Source organism: Trifolium pratense, linkage group LG5, assembly GCF_020283565.1.
Source record: "Trifolium pratense cultivar HEN17-A07 linkage group LG5, ARS_RC_1.1, whole genome shotgun sequence".
NCBI lineage: Eukaryota > Viridiplantae > Streptophyta > Magnoliopsida > Fabales > Fabaceae > Trifolium > Trifolium pratense.
This window is the reverse complement of record NC_060063.1, coordinates 55,816,549-55,836,304: the sequence shown is the minus strand read 5'-3', so window position 1 is coordinate 55,836,304 and position 19,756 is coordinate 55,816,549. Positions and strand designations below refer to the sequence as shown.

General features: G+C 33.7%; 3 protein-coding genes across 3 annotated transcripts in view; 2 read left to right on the top strand and 1 right to left on the bottom strand.

Annotated features, from left to right (window-relative positions):
* The first annotated feature begins 301 nt into the window (after positions 1-301).
* LOC123885461 (3-hydroxyisobutyryl-CoA hydrolase 1-like) lies at positions 302-6,053 on the top strand. The gene is made up of 14 exons (XM_045934746.1): positions 302-480; positions 597-677; positions 1,017-1,085; positions 1,340-1,403; positions 1,529-1,608; positions 1,713-1,796; positions 1,968-2,052; positions 2,467-2,552; positions 3,333-3,454; positions 4,297-4,357; positions 4,459-4,557; positions 4,803-4,904; positions 4,982-5,023; positions 5,261-6,053. The coding sequence occupies exons 1-14, from the start codon at positions 415-417 to the stop codon at positions 5,399-5,401; spliced, it is 1,182 nt and encodes a 393-aa protein (XP_045790702.1). The 5' UTR covers positions 302-414; the 3' UTR covers positions 5,402-6,053.
* A 660-nt stretch (positions 6,054-6,713) lies between these two features.
* On the top strand, positions 6,714-9,416 carry LOC123885459 (non-specific phospholipase C4-like). The gene is made up of 4 exons (XM_045934745.1): positions 6,714-7,425; positions 7,519-7,928; positions 8,081-8,251; positions 8,796-9,416. Exons 1-4 carry the CDS (start codon positions 6,776-6,778, stop codon positions 9,131-9,133), a joined length of 1,569 nt encoding a protein of 522 aa, XP_045790701.1. The 5' UTR covers positions 6,714-6,775; the 3' UTR covers positions 9,134-9,416.
* A 5,156-nt stretch (positions 9,417-14,572) lies between these two features.
* The window catches only part of LOC123885458 (midasin-like), a 40,102-nt gene continuing 34,918 nt past the window's right edge, over positions 14,573-19,756 (bottom strand). The window contains exons 66-77 of the mRNA XM_045934744.1: positions 19,404-19,625; positions 19,130-19,288; positions 18,820-19,041; positions 18,396-18,737; positions 18,176-18,322; positions 17,840-18,046; positions 16,016-17,740; positions 15,618-15,899; positions 15,322-15,501; positions 15,143-15,241; positions 14,940-15,065; positions 14,573-14,840 (exon numbers count right to left, since the gene is read on the bottom strand). Coding sequence (XP_045790700.1) covers positions 14,802-14,840; positions 14,940-15,065; positions 15,143-15,241; positions 15,322-15,501; positions 15,618-15,899; positions 16,016-17,740; positions 17,840-18,046; positions 18,176-18,322; positions 18,396-18,737; positions 18,820-19,041; positions 19,130-19,288; positions 19,404-19,625 — 3,750 coding nt within the window. The 3' untranslated portion in view covers positions 14,573-14,801. The remainder of the gene's footprint in view (positions 14,841-14,939; positions 15,066-15,142; positions 15,242-15,321; positions 15,502-15,617; positions 15,900-16,015; positions 17,741-17,839; positions 18,047-18,175; positions 18,323-18,395; positions 18,738-18,819; positions 19,042-19,129; positions 19,289-19,403; positions 19,626-19,756) is intronic.

Sequence of the window (19,756 nt, the reverse complement as noted above, 5' to 3'; positions counted from 1 at the left end):
ACTGTGACCATGGCATCTCCCGCCAAACTATAACTTAAACATTTACCTAACTGTAACGTTACGACACGGGTCTATTACTAGCTAGTTTGCAGATGAATTACATACCTCCAACGAAACTACAGACCATGGTATCCCCCGCCAAACTATAACTTAAACATTTACCTAACTGTGACCATGGCATCCCCCGCCAAACTATAACTTAAACATTTACCTAATTGTAACGTTACGACAAGGGTCTATTACTAGTTTGCAGATGAATTACATACCTCCAAAGAAACTACAGACCATGGTATCCCCAGCCAAACTATAACTTAAACATTTACCTAACTGGGACCATGGCATCTCCCGCCAAACTATAACTTAAACATTTACCTAACTGTAACGTTACGACACGAGTCTATTAGTAGTTTGCAGATGAATTACATACCTCCAACGAAACTACAGACCATGGCATCCCCCGCCAAACTCGACGAAGATCAGGTTACTTTTTCTCTTCTTACACTTCAATTCTCTTTATTCTGCTTATTAATCTCAATCCGAGTATTTTTCAATTGGAAGAATCGTTTTCATCTTACTGGATTTTGCTTTGTGACCAGGTTGTGGTGGAACGTAAATTATCTGCCAGAGTTTTGACATTGAACAGACCCAAGCAATTGAATGCCCTCTCTTATTATATGGTACTATTTCAATATACATTTCGTTTCTTTTTTATGCATAGCTTACTTATTTCTCAGTTATTTTACTTTTGAGTAAGAAGTAACATATGATAAAAGGAAAATGGCATTACCGATTGTTAGTCGGTTCAGTGGTGATTGGTGCTGAACTTGGTAGGGAGGACCGCGGTTCGATCCCCGCAACTGTGATCCGGAGGGGGCTGGAACCACTTGATGTCAGAACTGACCCTAGCTTTTTCCATATACCTGTCTGTACTCTTTAAAAAAATATAGTATTATACTATTTGTGAAGTTCCAATTCTCTTACTCTCTTTGTATTTTTCTTTTGTCTTCCTGTTATAGGTATCTAAGCTACTAGAAATATTTCATGACGACGAGGGAAATTCTGATGTTAAATTGGTTGTTGTTAAGGTCATTTCCATCTATTGATCACTTTCCATTTAATTTTTTTTTTTGCATTTTGTTATTGCCTATATAGAAGAGAGAGAAAAATGTGCTAGCAATTGGAATAAGAATGAATCAACTGCTAAATCCGTTCTTGAATTTTTTTGCAAGAGCAAATTGGTGCCTGAAAGTAATCAACATGTTTGCAAGGAAATCTGAATAAATTAAAGAGTCAGACTGAAAAGAAGCTTGATTTTCTAACTTTTGGCTACCTATATCAGGGAAATGGAAGGGCATTTTGTGCTGGTGGTGATGTTGCAGCCGTTGTTCGTGATGTGAGAGGAGGTATGCTATCTTTTTATTACTTATATCAGATAATATAACCATAATGCTCATTGCATTGATTTGCTGCTTCAAATGTAGGATTTAACTTAAATGCAAAATTAATTATTTGTTTTCCAATGGAATAGGTGATTGGAGGTTTGGTGCAATATTTTTGGGTACTCAATATAAATTGAATTATTTTATGGCAACATATAGTAAGCCTCAGGTAACTCTTTCTAATTGTACAAGCACTTTCCCTGTTTTGTGTTTGCACTCATGGCTCTAATAACACTATGGCATTTCCTTACACCTGTTTCCAAACATTTGCAGGTTTCTATTCTTAATGGCATTGTCATGGGAGGCGGCGCTGGTGCTTCTATGCATGGAAGATTTCGTGTCGTTACAGAGAATACAGTACGTTTTGTTGATATCATTATCATGTAATTAGTGTCTAGATACATTGCATAGTCTAACTAAATCAAAGAATTATATATTGCTAAGAGAAACCCTGTCAGCCAATTTATAATGCTGACTTATTTGCATTTCAGAACCCAAATCCCTAAGTTTTAATCGACTTATTTGCAGGTCTTTGCAATGCCAGAAACAGCTTTAGGATTATTTCCCGATGTAGGCGCCTCGTATTTCTTGTCTAGACTAGCTGGATTTTTTGGTATGAATGTTGTATCATAGATCTCTTTTAATTTAATTCATTATGACTGGTTTACTTGATCAAAAGTATTTCTTGTCTAAACACTGATGTCTCCTGCATACTTTTGGTATGTTCATTTTGTCAATTAGTTAACAATTTAACATCTTCCAATTTACACACACACACACGTGCATGTGCATGTGCACATACAGATCAGTACCAGGGGGTGAGGGAGGGGAGAGGCTAAGATTCTTGAATTTTTCATGATGGTTTACTTTCTCTTGCATGGTTGGATTATGTATATCAAATACTGTTTCGTTTAATACTTTTGATCATGATTCCAACATCTTTTCAGCATTTGCAAACTTCTAATATGAAAAGTAAAATAACATTCCTGTCTCCTTTTCCTCCTTCCTATCGGAAAACAAATTGCAGGAGAATATGTTGGTCTCACAGGTGCTAGGTTGGATGCTGCAGAAATGCTTGCTTGTGGTCTTGCAACACATTATGTCCCTTCATGGGTATGCCTCATACTGCTATAGTTTTGTGCTCTTTCTGCATATTTGCATCTTTGGTAAATAAATACCTAAACTCCAATCCGAGTAAAAAAAAAAAGTGTACATGCACCGACCATTGGAAATGTAGTGCAGTGTTGAAAGATTGTTAACTAATGGTTTTCAGGCTTGGGATTTAAAAGTTTATCATGAAATGTGTATGGATAAGTATTCAGAAGTTAGAGATGCTTTTCATGTGTCCAAAAGTTAGTGTCACACTGTTTTACCTAAGGATTCTGGCAAGTGTTGGCCATTCAACTGCTGAATAAGGAGGTGACAGTTTGTGCCTACCTGAGGCGTTAACTTCTATCTATTTCCAGGACGATATGTTGTTTAATTAAATTCCTAACAGTGATTGTAAGCATTAAAAGAGAGAAAGAGTAGAGAAACATGTTTCTTGCAATTTGAGTTTTTTTGAATGCTTAGGTATATGCATTTTAAAGCCATTTTCTGACTTCCCTTATTCTTAAAATAGAAATAAACTCTATCCAATCTGAAACCTCATCCAAGCTAGGTACATGGAGATTCATTTTAAACAAAGATTGACATTATCCAAATTTAACTGTTTGACTTTCATCAGTTTTAATTGATCTTCCTTCAGAACTTTATTACGTCATGACTTTATGATGCATAATAGTAATAATAATTCTTTCTCACGGACTAAGCTATTTATATGATTTATAAACTCTATGGTTTGGGGTTTGTAATCTGTGTCCCTGTTTGATGCCATTTGCAATGAATGCACAGAAATTATCGGTATTGGAAGAATCATTATGCAAGGTGGAAACTAGTGATCCAGTTGTAGTATCTGCAATTATTGACAAGTACTCAGAGCAGCCTTCCCTTAAAGCGGATAGTGTTTATCACAGGTTGGTGCATATCTTCTATCTATATATAAATATATCATAAACGTATATAGCAAACGTCTGTTCAATTCCCCGCATCCTGTCATGGTAGAAGTTTTATAGTTCTAGGATGGTGAATTTTGCATCCTTTAAATTCCCCGTTTCCTTTAATAACTTTATACAGATGGTGAATTTTGTCAATCTGGCTGTAGGGTTGGATGGTCATATGAAGTAGATCAGCTACAAGGATAAAATAATGTCGTTATGTCCCACCGTAAATCATGTATATAGATAACCTGTTTAAATATAAATCTTTCTAAGTGGTCGGACATGTGGTTTTTCCAGGTCTTACTCTACTTGTAATTATTGAGCTCCCCTCCGGTTGATCTACTCTCCTATGTAAAATTAAAAAATTTGGATGATCAGAGGAGTAGATATGAAAAGGCTACTTTGTGGTGTGTATTTTACAAGTATATAGTAACATGTGCCATACATGGGGTATGTATATGTGATTTATCAAAGCTCATGGTTGAAACTTGAAAGACTGCTACAGTTTTCAAGGATAAATTTTTGTTGATCTTTTTTGAGATGAATTCTTTTTTGTGCTGGTTCCTGTTCTTTGGTTTCTTGCAAGGGTATATCTTATCCATTGCTCTTGTACTTGTTTTCTTTAGTGATAACTTCTTTTATCTAGAAAAGCATCTAAATTAACTATGTAGAGCATGAGCTCTGTACGTTACTGAGAACTTGGAGCTTGTCGAGTGTTTGTTTGTTTTCGTAACTATTTTTAAACAATTGCAACAGATCGCACTATATATCAAGTATCTTTCTCCTTTATATTTGCTTACTGTGGCAACTCGTTGCAGGATGGATGTAATCAATAGGTGTTTCTCTAGGAAAACAGTGGAAGAAATATTATCTTCTCTTGTAAGTTATGCTTTGAGTTGTGCTGTTAAAATATCATATTGAATATATTCTTCAGCATTATCAGTCATTTAGCAAACATAAATTTTGTTGTGCTGTTTTAGGAAACGGAAGCCACGAGTAAGGCAAATAGTTGGATTTCTTCAACTCTTGAAACCTTGAAGAAATCATCTCCAACAAGCCTTAAAGTCTTCCTTAGATTGGTATGCGTCGAGAAAGTATTAAATGTTACGTTTTAGGGAAGCGTAGTATATTTTGTTACAAGAGCCTATTATACTACTTTTTATTGCTAGTATTAACGTCTGCATAGCTATTAACTATTTTTCTTACTCTCCTTTTCTTTTCACATCTTAAAATGTTTTTATATAAAAATCGCCGACCCTTCTCCATTCTCTAATTCTTCTTACTATTTTAATGACTGTTTCTTAGTTTTTATTCACTTTTTCAGATTAGAGAAGGAAGGCTCCTAGGTGTTGGTCAATGCCTTGTTCTTGAGTACAGAATTGTTTGCCATTTCCTACAAGGACACCACAGCAAGGATTTCTACGAGGTTTTCCGTTGATCCGTATACATGTTTCTATTTATTTTGATTTCCATGCAATACTCACTGTTTATGCCTTACTACAGGGTTCTAGAGCTATACTGATAGATAAAGACAGGAAGCCAAAGGTGGTTGGTTAGCCATAATTAAAGACATAAATTAGCTATACTAACTTAGTAAATTAGTGATATGCACTATCAAAATTGTTTTACACTGACAGCCAATTACAACTCGGCAACACAACAAAGAATTCTGATGGACTGTCGGTGTAAAATAACTTTACACAGACGATGCATATATCCCTTAATCTTAGTATTAATGAAATTGTATTTCTTTGATTCTCATATTGATTATGTCTTTATCAGTGGGAGCCTTCCAAATTGGAGCTTGTGAGTGATCGCGACATCGAGCATTACTTCTCTAAGGTTAATGCAGAAGGATGGAAGGATTTGGAGTTTCCCAAAAGGTTCAACAAGTTACCTGCACATGCTATTTCAAAGCTTTAAGGCATCAATAATCTCATCTGTTGAGTCAAAAAGTGTAGAAACCAAGGAATAATCACAACATTAAATGGATTCTTGAAGGTTGAGTATAGCTTTGTGAATTGCCACCTTACAAGTTGATTATATATCACGGATTGATATAAAAAATAAACAAATAGTAAGATTAAATTAATTGGTAACTGCATATAGTATGTGATGCAACATTTGAACATAAACTATTTATATATTCTTTCACAATAATTGGAAATTGTCACTAGCTACTACTTGCACGTTTGGTATATACGGTGGCATGATTCTTTGGCATTACTACTAGCACGTTTGGATGTCATAAAAATAGTATATAACTTAGTACTATCAAAATATTTATCTGCTAAAAAATAAGGAACTGGAAAGGACAATTCCTGTTGTACTGTGTTTGATTTTAAAATTGTTCTTGGTACTGGACAAACTGGGGGCCAAGGGACAGGACAAAACTTGAAATTCTTGTCCCCCACAGAACCACGGGACAACTTTTTGTCCTCAACACAAGTTGTCTAAAATACCAAAATAACCTTTTGTCCACCAAACATCGTACAACACAAAGTTTGTTCAATACCTTAAATGTTTGTCTTGTGCTGTTCTTTCTTGTACTGTACTGTTCTGTCCAGTATTTATATTTTGCAGATCAAACGGACCCTTAGTATTGAAAAAACTTACCTATATATGTATTTGTTACGTCGTTATTTTTTTTTTTCAAGCATGTTACGTCGTTATTATTGGCTTGTGATATGATCCATTAATTATTGAAAGAAAATTCAATTGCGTGAACATGATCGTTGTCGTATAATAAATGTTAAGGTTCCCCAATTGCCAACTAACAAGCCACCTTGTCACATTTCAACATAATTTTCTTCTTTCTCTGTTTTTTTCTTATCCATTTTCCATCACGACAAGTTAAAGGAACAATGACGTTTTCTTTTCTTTATAATATTTTTTATTTTGTGTTACTCTCTGTTTCATAAGAGAACGAATCCTAGTAATTCAGTATTTGGTCGAGATGTAAGTAAAACTTCACTAATAATTCTTTTATCCAGAAATTGAATTCAAATTTTTTCGAACAATTTATCCTTTGATAAAACTCATTAATCACTTAAACTCAATAACTTAATTTATATAGATATAGTTTAGTAAATAAATGTGTGCATGATAGTATATTCTTTATGCCTTCCTAAGTTTGCTTCACCAACAATATAACTTCATCACATGATTTGAATGTGTGTGTGAGTAATAATTGTACTATATATATATATATATATATATATATATATATAGCTTTTGGTATTCATATTTGAGAATTATTATAGGAAAGTCCACATAAAAAAGGAAATTTTCAAGAAAATGACTTCAAATTCCAGCACTAGTCATAGCTACCCCATCAAAACGGTGGTCATTTTGGTTCAAGAGAACCGTTCCTTTGACCACATGTTGGGTTGGATGAAATCCCTCAACCCGGAAATCGACGGTGTTACCGGCTCGGAGTCAAACCCAATTTCCACAAGTGATTCCAACTCAAACCGGGTTCAATTCAACGACCAATCAATCTATGTTGACCCAGACCCCGGTCACTCGATCCAAGACATTTATGAGCAAATTTTTGGAGAACCATGGAGTGAAGCCTCGGCAGCAAAGAAGTTGCCACCGAAGATGGAGGGCTTCCCTCAAAATGCGGCGAGACAAGAGAAACCAAAAGACGCCACAGTGCCAATGACGGAGGCAGTTATGAATGGGTTCAAACCAGATTTGGTGCCGATTTACAAGGAGTTAGTTAAAGAGTTTGCAGTTTGTGACCGTTGGTTCGCTTCCGTTCCTGCATCAACCCAACCGAATCGGCTCTATGTGCATTCTGCCACGTCACATGGGTTAAGTAGCAATGACACAAATAAGCTCATTGGAGGGTTACCTCAAAAAACCATATTTGATTCTTTGGACGAAAATGGATTCAATTTTGGGATTTATTATCAACAACCACCATCCACTCTTTTTTACAGGTTTGTTCATTTGATCATATAGCCTGATTTAGGTATCTTACTATATAATGTACGTTTTTCTCATTTAGGATATATTTCATTAATCACTTTCAGGAGTCTTAGGAAGCTTAAATACATAGATAACTTTCATGAATATGGCTTAACATTCAAGAAGCATTGTGAAGAAGGGAAGCTACCAAACTACGTGGTGATAGAACAAAGATTTTTCGACTTGTTATCGATACCTGGAAATGACGATCATCCATCTCATGATGTTGGAGAAGGACAAAAATTCGTAAAAGAAGTGTATGAAGCACTAAGAGGTAGTCCACAATGGAATGAAATGTTGTTTGTGATTACATACGACGAACATGGAGGATTTTACGATCATGTGCCAACGCCGGTAGACGGAGTTCCTAGTCCAGATGACATTGTTGGTCCTGAGCCTTTCAAGTTTAAGTTTGATAGGCTTGGTGTAAGGGTTCCAACCATCTTTATTTCTCCATGGATTGAGCCAGGAAAAGGTAAGAATAAGATGCTTATATGCATGCAAACAAAAGCTAAGTTATTAATTATGTGCATTATTTAAAAGTTGTTAATGCTAACTTTAGTTAAAATTTATACCATAGAACACAAATATTACATATATTAGTCATAACATGGTTTTATTATACAGTGTTGCATGAACCTTCTGGACCATTCCCAACATCACAATATGAGCATTCATCTATACCAGCAACTGTTAAGAAGATATTCAATCTCCCAAATTTTTTGACAAAGAGAGATGCATGGGCAGGAACATTTGAGGGTCTTTTAACTCTAACCAAACCAAGAACTGATTGTCCAGGTAAAATATCAACATTTCTTCTTTGATATATTGTACTTTTTTTTGTTTTCACCACCAGTATCCGGTCCACTGGACCGCCTAATCTGGTTCGGGGATCAGTTACGGCATAAGTGATTCCAGCCCCCTCCCGATCGCAGTTGCGGAGAATCGAATTGTGGTTCTCGCTACCAAGTCCAGCACCAATCACCACTGAACCAACTAACGATTGGTGATTATATTGTACTTTGGTGATTGTGATTTTGTTGGGACAAGAGGGGGTAGAAAAAAAAATCATTTAATGTAAGATAAGAAAAATAAAATCATATTTTATCTTATTATGTTCCAATGCATAATAAATTATTTAATGTGTATTTTTTTGATGAACTTAGAATGAATAGAACGTTGTTAGTTCGATTCTTGTTGGACAAACTCTTGTAAAGTGAACAACATTCGAGTTTTTAGTAATTAATATCAATTATTAATCAAAGGTTGATATTACGTGTACAAGAATAAATTTTTTAACCATCAATCGTGTTTCTTGACGATTTAAGTGACCATTGTGTAGAGAAATTGCCTGATCCGATTAAACTAAGAGAGGCTGCTGCTAAAGAACAAGCTAAGTTGAGTGAATTACAGGAAGAATTGGTACTAATGGCAGCTACTCTAAATGGTGATCATAGAAAGAGTATATACCCGGACAAGTTAATCGAGAACATGTGTGTTACGGATGCAGTTAAATATGTCGAGGATGCATTCAATACATTTTTGAATGAGTGTGAGAAAGCAAAGCAAAATGGTGCTGATGGTTCTGAAATTGTTGATTGTGCTGAAACATGTAGTACACAACCAAATTCCAAAAGTTTCTTTCACAAGATGTTGTCTTGTATAACATGTGATCGATGAATAATTAACTTTGCACATCATGAAAGAAGTGTTGTTTCTGTCTGTATAATTGGCAACATTGTTAATGAAGCTATGCTGAATAAAAATATGTGCAATAAATAAATTTTTATACAGACAAAGAATGTATCGTATAATCCCTTAATCTTAGTACTAATGAAATTGTATTAAGATTAAGGGATATATGCATCAGGTTATTTCATGATTGCAATACATCATTTACAAATATATGATAGAAGAGATTAAAGATTAAAGATATATATGAATTGCTTATTATGTTTGATTATTTACCATTAGTATGGTATGTCTGATTTTTTACCATTGATCCGATTTTTTTTAATTAATTTGATGAGATATAATCCTTTTCTATTTCATAAACTAAGCAAAAGAATTGATATATTTGATTTTTTATTTAATTAATTTGATGAGGCGTAGTCTTTTAGGTAGCGTCTGACCTAACTTATTTTAGATTTTTTTTTCTTCAAAGAAAAGTTGAGCCAAACAGTTTTTTTGAAACGTACTTAATAAAAATTAAGATTTAAGGAATTTAGAAGAATGAGAACTGTTTTTTTTATTTGTGAATCTTTATTTACTCACTATTTTTTTTCGTGAATCAATTTTTTTTTCCGAGACTTGGTGAATGTGTATATATATACTTTTGATATATAATAGTGAACGAATATTTTGTTTCCTTCTTTTTTGTATAGTTACAAACTTACAATGTTTTCCGGTTTTATCATATATTTTTATTCATAATTATAGATTTTCTTATTTACTTCCCCCAAGTTTTTAACTCGTCGATACACACTATGGTACCGACCCATGAACAAACTATTGCTTTGCAGGTTTGAGTTACCAGCATGACAAGCTCTTATTTTTGTTTGTTGATCACATGCCTTCTTTTTTTTAATCTATTTATGACTTTTTTAATCTTAGCTAGCCAAATGATTCGGGATAAGAAAATGTAAGTTTTTTTGTAAAATAATATATGGTAAACTAAAATTAATTTTATGGTTAAAATATCATACCCTATAATAATCTCTATTAATTAAAAAAGCTCCGTTAATCATAAATTAATTGTCTACCAGAACATTCCTTTGTATTTTTTCTACGATAATCTACAACGCTGAAAATTTTAATTCAATCAATCTGATAAACAATGTTATCAATCAAATAACCAAACTTATCATCCCTTTTATGTTCTTCAGAATAAGATTGAAAATAAATATTCTCTTGAATTCTAACCCATCAACCCCTTCTTTTCTTTATATTTTTAAATTTGTATACATTGTTTCATGTCACATGTAACTTACAAATATGGAAAATGGTATAATTAACAAATGAAATGCAACATTGTTTACAATTATTAGTTGCAAGGTATATAATGTCAAGTCTGCTATATATATGAAGTGAATCGATCTTGATTAATCAGGAGCACAAGATTTGTCATTCACAAGCTTAATTTGCATTGCTCAATATAAATATAGGGTATGATATATCACAAACTTAACATATAAAGGCAATTTACACTTAATGTCCTTGAGTTGTGATAATTATTAATTGAGCTACATTTTGAAGACAAGTTCTTTAATATTGCTAACAATGAATGCATTATCCAAAAGTGCTTAGATAAGGTTATGGGTTCAATCTATAGTTTGAACGTGCTTCAACGTTAAAATTCTCACATCTTTGATATTTCTTACATTTTCTTGTTATGTGTTGTTTCATCTTATAGTGAGTTAGACATGGGAACGTATGTAATGTTGTCAATATTATGTTAATATTGGTGACATTATGCATTAATTTATTAGGAAGAAAAACTTTCTAATAAAATTGTTTCAATTTGTTCAATGAAAATATAATTGTGCTACTATTTGTTTGCTAGAACAAAAGCCAAGGGTGAAAGACATAAGTCATGTGTGTATTACAAACAACATATACAACTTTAACATAACACATGCATCATTTTAACAAAATACAAAAACAATCTCATCTAATTTTATGATGATTATAATAAAAATACAAAACAAATATTTTTATAAAATCATTGTGAATTTTGGCTTTTCAACAATAGACCGGCCTTTAGAATAAAAAACATAATAGATCGGCAATTTAAGTAACAGTTACTGATTAACAATTTGAATATCGACAATTTAATGTTTCGAACCTCTATACAAAAACTACTCCGTTAGTTTCGGTTTATTTTTTGTTTTGTTATTATATAACTGATATTGTTGATAAAAAAAATAAAATAAAATTGAAATTGATGCATATTTCATGAAGAAGATGAAGAAGTAACTAACAAAAGAAAACAAATTAGATATTTTAACAGCACAACTAATAACAACAAACAGTAGTATGATTGGATTTAAAAAAAAAACATGTATGTTTAGAGGCGGCTGCTGCCATTAATGATTTCAGTGACCGAGATCTTGGGTTGTCGACCACCAAATTGAATCAGTTTCTTCATTATGATTATCTCCAACAGTTTATGTAGATCGTCCAGCAGGAGCTCTTGAAGGCAATCTCGCTTTAGAATTTGAGCCGCTTCAAATCTAATAAAAGAAAGATAAATAAAAAAGTTAAAAGTAACATTAGTAACTTAAGCTATATATGGACCTACGGAAAACAAGTAATAAACAAACCTGCTAATAGAGTTAAAAATTGTCATTCTTCCTGAAGTTGAAGCCAAGAATTAATCAATTCTAACCCAAATAGAGAGGGGGAAATGATTTCGAATCACATGATACACAGATTTCAATAGATTCTCATTCTCAAAAGTAGATGCGGTTAGCGAATTCCCACGATCGTGAGGACGACCACCGCAAAGTAAAGTATGTCAGTCCCATACAAATTTGGAATCACATGTACTACTGTTTGTTGTTATTAGTTGTGCTGTTAAAATATCTAATTTGTTTTCTTTTGTTAGTTACTTCTTCATTTTTTTCATGAAATATGCATCAATTTAATTTTATTTTTATCAACAATATCAATTATATAATAACAAAACAAAACAAAATTTAAACCAAAACTAACGGAGTAGTTTTCGTGTAGAGGTTACTAGTTAAGATTGAAACATTAAATTGTCGATATTCAAATTGTTAATCAGTAATTGTTACTTAAATTGCCGATCTATTATATTTTTTATTCTAAAGGCCGGTCTATTGTTGAAAAACCAAAATTCACAATGATTTTGTAAAAATATTTGTTTTGTTTTTTTATTATATTCATCATAAAATTAGATGAGATTGTTTTTATATTTTGTTAAAATGATGCATTGGTTATGTTAAAGTTGTATATGTTGTTTAACTATTTTGTTGAAGGATAATTGAAAAACTATTTGAAGCTGCTATCATGCCAACCATACAACGCCCTCTTAAACTCTACCATTATATATATATATATATATATATATATATATATATATATATATATATATATATATATATATATATATATATATATATATATATATATATGGTTGAAGGAAAATTGAAAAACTATTTGAAGTTGCTATCATACATATACATGCAGGACTTCAACAACAAAAATATCATATGATTGGATTCAAAAAAAAAACATGTATGTTCAGAGGCGGCTGCTGCCATCAATGATTTCAGTGACCGAGATTTTGGGCTGTCGACCACCAAATTGAATCAGTTTCTTCATTATGATTATCTCCAACAGTTTATGTAGATCGTCTAACTGGAGCTCTTGAAGGCAATCTCGCTTTAGAATTTGAGCCGCTTCAAATCGAAGAAAAGAAAGATAAATAAAAAAGTTAAAAGTAACATTAGTAACTTAAGCTATATATGGATCAATGGAAAACAATTAATAAACAAACCTGCTACTAGAGTTAAAAATGGCCATTCTTCCTGAAGTTGAAGTCGAGAATTCATCAATTCTAACCCAAACAGAGAGGGGGAAATGATTTGGAATCACATGATACACAGACTTCAATATATTCTCATTCTCCAAAGTAGATGCGGTTAGCGAATTCCCACGATCGTGAGGACGACCACCGCCAAGTAAAGTATGTCAGTCCCATACAAATTTGAAATCACATGTACTACTGTTTGTTGTTATTAGTTGTGCTGTTAAAATATCTAATTTGTTTTCTTTTGTTAGTTACTTCTTCATCTTCTTTCAATTTTTTTTATATCAACAATATCAATTATATAATAACAAAACAAAAAATAAACCAAAACGAATGGAGTGGTTTTTGTAGAGGTTACTAGTAGTACTTAAATTATCAATATTCAAATTGTTAATCAGTAATTATTACTTAAATTAAGTGAGACTGAACAATCAGACTAAAAACAACTTTGTTTTGTTATGTTGAGTTACATACATTATTATTTTAAATTTTGTGTAAAGGTTTAATTTTATTAAATTATTTATTAGGTTTGATTGATCATCAAAATCAAAATATTATTAACAAATAGTTTTATTTGTGGAGTTTTCAAGTCTATTTGTGGAGTTTTCGAGACTAAAAACAACTTTGTTTTGTAATGTTGAGTTACCTACATTATTATTTTATTTATTTATTTTAATTAATACACGCACGCACACGCGAGCGCACGCGCACACGCACACACGTCATGCATGTGTCTTCTATAAAAGGGAAGTAAGGATATAGGATAGGTCACAATATATCTTTATTTCTTCTTACTTCTCTAATTCTCTAAAACACAAACTTTTCAAAATGGCCGACAATGCAATGTTAAAGACACTCGAAGAATTTAATTTGATTCCTTAATTGATTGCAAGAGCAGAATGATAAATCAATTAAGGTTGGATGTTGTTAATCCCCCCAATAGGGAGGAAATTGAAGCTAGGATGACTACTGCAATAGAGGAGCTTGATGAACTGGTAAAACAGCGCAAAGTTCTTGTTGACAACAAACATGCTTTGACAACCGCTCATATGAATAATTAATAATATATGAGCTTGAGATCCAGCAACCACAACAAACAATAGTAGACTATCTTTCTTTTCTTTTCTTTTTTCTTTTTTAGTTAGTAGACTATTTCATTTTGAGGCTAGTATCTAGTATTTCATTTTTTAACAACTAGGTACTTGATTACTACTAAATAACCTTGAATTGAAATAGTCTTTAATTTGTAATGTCTAGATTTAATCTAGTTTTTGTTTGTTGTTTGTCTTGATTTCAAATGTACTTCCGTTTGTTGTTATAAGTTGTGGTATTAAAATATCTAATTTGTTTTCTTTTGTTAGTTACTTTTTCATCTTCTTCATGAAACATGCATCAATTTTTATCAACAATATCAGTTATATAATAACAACACAAAAAATAAACCAAAATCAATGGAGTAGTTTTTGTGTAGAGGTTACTAGTTAAGGTTGAAACATTAAATTGTCGATATTCAAATTGTTAATCAGTAATTATTACTTAAATTAAGTGAGACTGAACAATCAGACTAAAAATAACGTAACTTTGTTTTGTTATGTTGAATTATATACATTATTATTTTAAATTTTGTGTACGGGTTAAATTTTATAAATTATTTAGTAGGTTCGATCGATCACAGCAATATAAATCTCAGACCCAAGTAACCCAATAACTTTTTCTAATCCCACTTCAATATAAATCTGCATTCTTGAACTCAAATGGATTTTTAATGTCTTCAATGAGTCTTCAAAACCACACTCAGTAATTTGAATTTGAATACTGCATAAGCTCCAACCACTGAAATAAACACAACAAAATATAACACATTATTTTAGTAATAATACTTTCTTTTCGACTTATTCTAACTCGAGAAAAGGCGGAAGAACTCAAACTTACCTGTCTCAGTAGGTTTGCAAGGGTCCTAGGCAGTGCTTCAATGTTCCTCAAAACAATATAATAGGGAAAGGGAAAGGAATCCATGTACTTAGAAAATTTCATCTTTCCGCCCTCAAAGGATGCTTCCTGTTGTGCAGAAAGTCAAGGTTAGGTAAAAGAAAAAGTATATATCATAAAAATTACTTGTGCCAGTGAATAAATACCATGAGATCCATTATTGAGTCCTGAGAGTTGTCAAGAAGCAAGAAAGCAACCATTCGATTACTGGCTATTGCATCTCGAACACACCGCTTTAAGTTTTCCTGAAAAAGATACAATTGAATAAAAGAGGGCAAAAGTTATGAATATATATAATGAGACAGCCAGATTGTTAATCATATACCTTTTCATGAAAACGACCATCTGCAATTATTAAAACAAGTTGCTGTAGGGGGTTATGTCCAGACGGAAGACGTGCTTTTACAACTGCAGCATCTAGCTTGTTGGTCAAAAATTTCAGCAGATCAACAACTGGTTCATCGGCAATGGTATTCTCTTGCTGGAACGTCAAATTGGAGATCATCTGTTCCTCAGTCAAAAACAAACAATCAAATACTTTCAACATAGTCAACAAATGAACACATATCAAGGTCAAAAAAGGGAGAAAAAAAAAATTAGACTTGTATAAATCCTGCTAACCTTAACCCCAGCCTCTCCAGTGAATGGCCTATCAAAATCATGCAGCAAATTTATGTTCCCTTTTGTTCCGAAGCTCGCAACGGCCAAGCTCCCCATTTCGAGTTGAGAAACAGCACGACATACTGTAACCAAAGCTTCAATTGCAACATCACCACAGCAGCTCTCCGACATGCTACGTGAATCATCAACAGCAATCACGACTTGGTAATCACGTTTGTTGGGTCTGGTCCGCCTAAGCCATATTAAATCCATACGGAAATAACTTGCTATGAATTGTATTACCTTGCATTTTTTAAAAGGTAAAGGAAGAGGGTAAGCACCAAGAATTCATCAACAGATGCATACTATTTATTATAAGGCTCATACATATTAATAAGAATTAAGAACACATCAGCTACCTTTTTCATATGTATCCTTCTTCCTGTTTTATAATACCCTTGGAGTTTGCTGGCCACCGTGGGCTCCAATACAAGACGCAACTGCTCAGCCAATTCCTGAGATAACTTTGTAGTGCTAAGTTCAAATCTTCTCCAGAGAGCAGCAGCAATATCTTTCACATGATCAGGAACGTCGCAAGCTTCATGGCAATTTCCCAATTCCTCATCATGCACACCATGTACAGAAAGTTGGCTTAATTTATGTGTGTTCTCACTCAAGTATGATCTACTGATAGAAACTACATCTTCCGAACGACTTTCAGGATCAATATTTGCACTAGCAAGAGGATTCACGTATCCATCATCTTGAGACTTCGCTGTGGCTGGCATATTCGATTGATCCCTTTTTTCATTTCTGGGGAGTAAGGAAGAATTACTTACAGAATCTATTTCTGATTTCTCCTTCTCCAACTGCAAATTTGCATCTTCTCCAACACGACCTTCAGTATCCAGCATATCACCATCAATGTTTCTATCAACCTGTTCCAACGTTGCAGGTCCCAAAGCCTGAGTTGTCCCCTTTTCAAATTCAGAAACATATCCATACTCATCGGCATTATCATCATCCATGTCACCATGATTCTCTAGGTTATCCTCAGGGAGATCGCCAGATACATTTATTCTTTCTTTCCTTAAATCAAGTGCATCCCCTGTACTTCGGGAAGGATTAGTTTGTTTTTCTTGAGAAAATGAATGCTCGTGCTGTGGACGGTTTGATTTAGGTTGAGATTTACTATATCCCCCAGTATTTGAGGAGTCTGACATCTTAAGATCCATCTCAGACATATCACTAGAAGGAAAGCCTCCCGTGAGAGCAGGGTTGTCAAAGTCATGATGGCTATTTGACCAATTTGACTCTGATGCTATATTTTCGGAACCAGATGTCTGCAAATCACTCTTGGACTGTGATGCTAAATCAACAGGAGAAACTTGTGCATTAACCACATCAGAAGATTCAGATGTATCTTTCTTTGGTTCCGCGGAATTCATGTCACCATTCTCTTGATTTTCCTGACCTAGATCATCTTTTTCAGAAGAAACATCAACTTCAGTACATGCTTCTTCCATATTCTCATCAGGTGGGCATGTCTCATTATCCTGGTTCTCATTCTCAGCTGAATCATTCTGCCCTCCTTCCGGATCTCCCTCTTCAACAGGATCCACATCTTCATTTGCATTCAAATCCATCTCCAAGTCAGAAGAATCATCTGGTTCATCTGGCTTCAATCCAGTAGCATCAGAATATGCTTCTTCTATGTCCATATTTACCTCTTCTGCATTTTCTTCATCATCAAATTCATTCTGGTTTACAGCTTCATCATTCTGAGCATCACCTTCATCACAACTATCGTCCCCAGCTTCATTGATGGTAGAGTCATCCTTGGCTCTTAACTCCTTGTTGCTTCCGTCTTTATCCTTAACTGAAGGTCCTGATTCAAACTTTTCTTTTGTATCTTTAGGAGCCTCGTCTTCATTCTGATCCCAAATTTTCTCTCTAACTGCTTCACTATCTGGTCCCGTCGGACCCATTTCAGACTCAAGCTCCTCATTCTCACCATCACAGTCTTCATTTTCACTAGACTCCTCACTGAGGCTTACTGCATCAGCCTGAAAATCCTGATCCATCTCAATGCCTTCTTTATTGCTACTTGGCACTTCGTTGGAGTCCTCTTGCTTTTCCTTTTGCTGCAGCATTGACAAAAGAACGATGATACATGGCTTAAGAATCCATATTTGATAGGCAAAACTTACCAAATAATACAAAATAGAAGGCCCAAAACTAACCTGTTCACGTGTTCCCAGCAGCTGATCTTCATCAGTGATCTGATCACTGACATCATTTAATCCAACACCTTCCCCCATGCCAGTCCCAGTTGCATCTTCAGATGTATTGACGGTTCCATCTTCCTCATTGTTTTCTGCTGATGTTCCAAAACCTTTTGAAAATAAAGAAACTAGAACATTTGCAATCACATGAGTTGTTACTGCTACCTGCAAATCGATATACAGAATTAGATTATCCAACTCAAACAACAGTAAGTTACTAAAAAAGTTACATAATATGCCAATTACATAACATATTCATGCTATCGGAGAGAGGTAAGTGAGTATTAAGCTTACTGATCTGTGCATAGCTAAGAAATTTTTCAAGAGCTCGTCACTGAATTTCAGTAATAGATCCACGAGCATATGAAGATTTTGAAAATGGACTCCTACTTTGCAAGAATGACTGCAAATTTTATTGTCACAACAATTCACCAGATCCTCCTACAAGCAAACATATCATTTTAGTCACCTAGCAAGGAAGAATTAAAATAACCTGCGATTTAACAAAACCTACCCCAAAAGTGATTGTTTTTAAAAGATCATCACATAGCATGTTGATGTCAAGATTTGAGGTAAACGATTCAAATGAGTCAAATAGCACTTTCCATGAACCGTCAAATAGCACTTTCCCTGAACCAATTTTTTTCGTGGGCTCTTCAACACTAGGGATAGTGCATGGGGAACATAAATTCTGCAACACCGATGCAATGTGTTGATATGTGGACTCGAGGGCTTTATCAAACTTAGTATTGGGCTCCGCACACTGTCTTTCGCAAAAACGGTCCTTCTCAGATGAATCTACAGGACTAGAATTTGCCTTTATTGCAGTGGTAAATTCTTCCTCAATTATTTTTGCCTGAAAAGAATAATATTTATTAATCCCAGGTTTCTCATTCAAATTACTGGACTTCAGAAGGTTAAGTCCAAAGGTTAAATACCTTGTTAATTATTTCTTGAAAATGATGAATCAGAACATTTGTAACTGAGCTGCTATCTGTACCCTGCTCTTGTGGTACAAGAAAATCATTCTTAAAATCCTTTATCACCTTGAAATTTTCATATACCAGCTGCTGCATTTCTTGAGTAACAACAAAAAGACATGAAGAAGCAACTGCAGTGACAGCTTTCGACCCCCCAATTAGGTAACAATCCAAGGATTCCTGTAATTATGTTTTCCATAAATGTAAGGCCATATGTAAGTATTGCAAATTTAAAGCAGTTCACAACCAAAAACCATTATATATTCACCTTTGATTTACAGAACACTGGTAAGAATTCTTCAATGGAAGCAGTCATCTCACTCACTGAAGGTCTTGTTCTTTGACAAGTGTTTAAATGGCTATTTACTATTGTCCTTAGTAAGAGTAATTCTCCATTTGATACAGCACACAGACTATCAAATAATTGCTGCATAATAAAATATAAAATATATATATAAAATGTATAAATATAATTAACATCAGATGCTTAAAATACTATAGGAAATACAAGCATCCAAATAAAATTATAATCACAATTTTACCTTCTGTTGCCACATGCATTTGTAAGTAGCAAGCTGATTCGGAACAATAGAGCACATATAACTTGTATTGTTATTAGTGGGAGAGGAAAATGAAAACAACTTTCCCATAGTAGATGCACATTCTCTAAAGCATTTCAATTTCTCGCCAAATGCACTGGCATCCGCAAGTTGCTTCTTTTGTATCTGGACAAGCTGACTGACGAAAGAACTGGACCTATTAACCTACAGAGAACCAAGTTCACATTCAATATATCAAATGCACGACAATAAATAAAAAACACTCAGAAGGCACACAGAAAGAAGTGGGTCATGATATCCAGTCCTACGATTGAGATAATGATGAAAGCAATTAA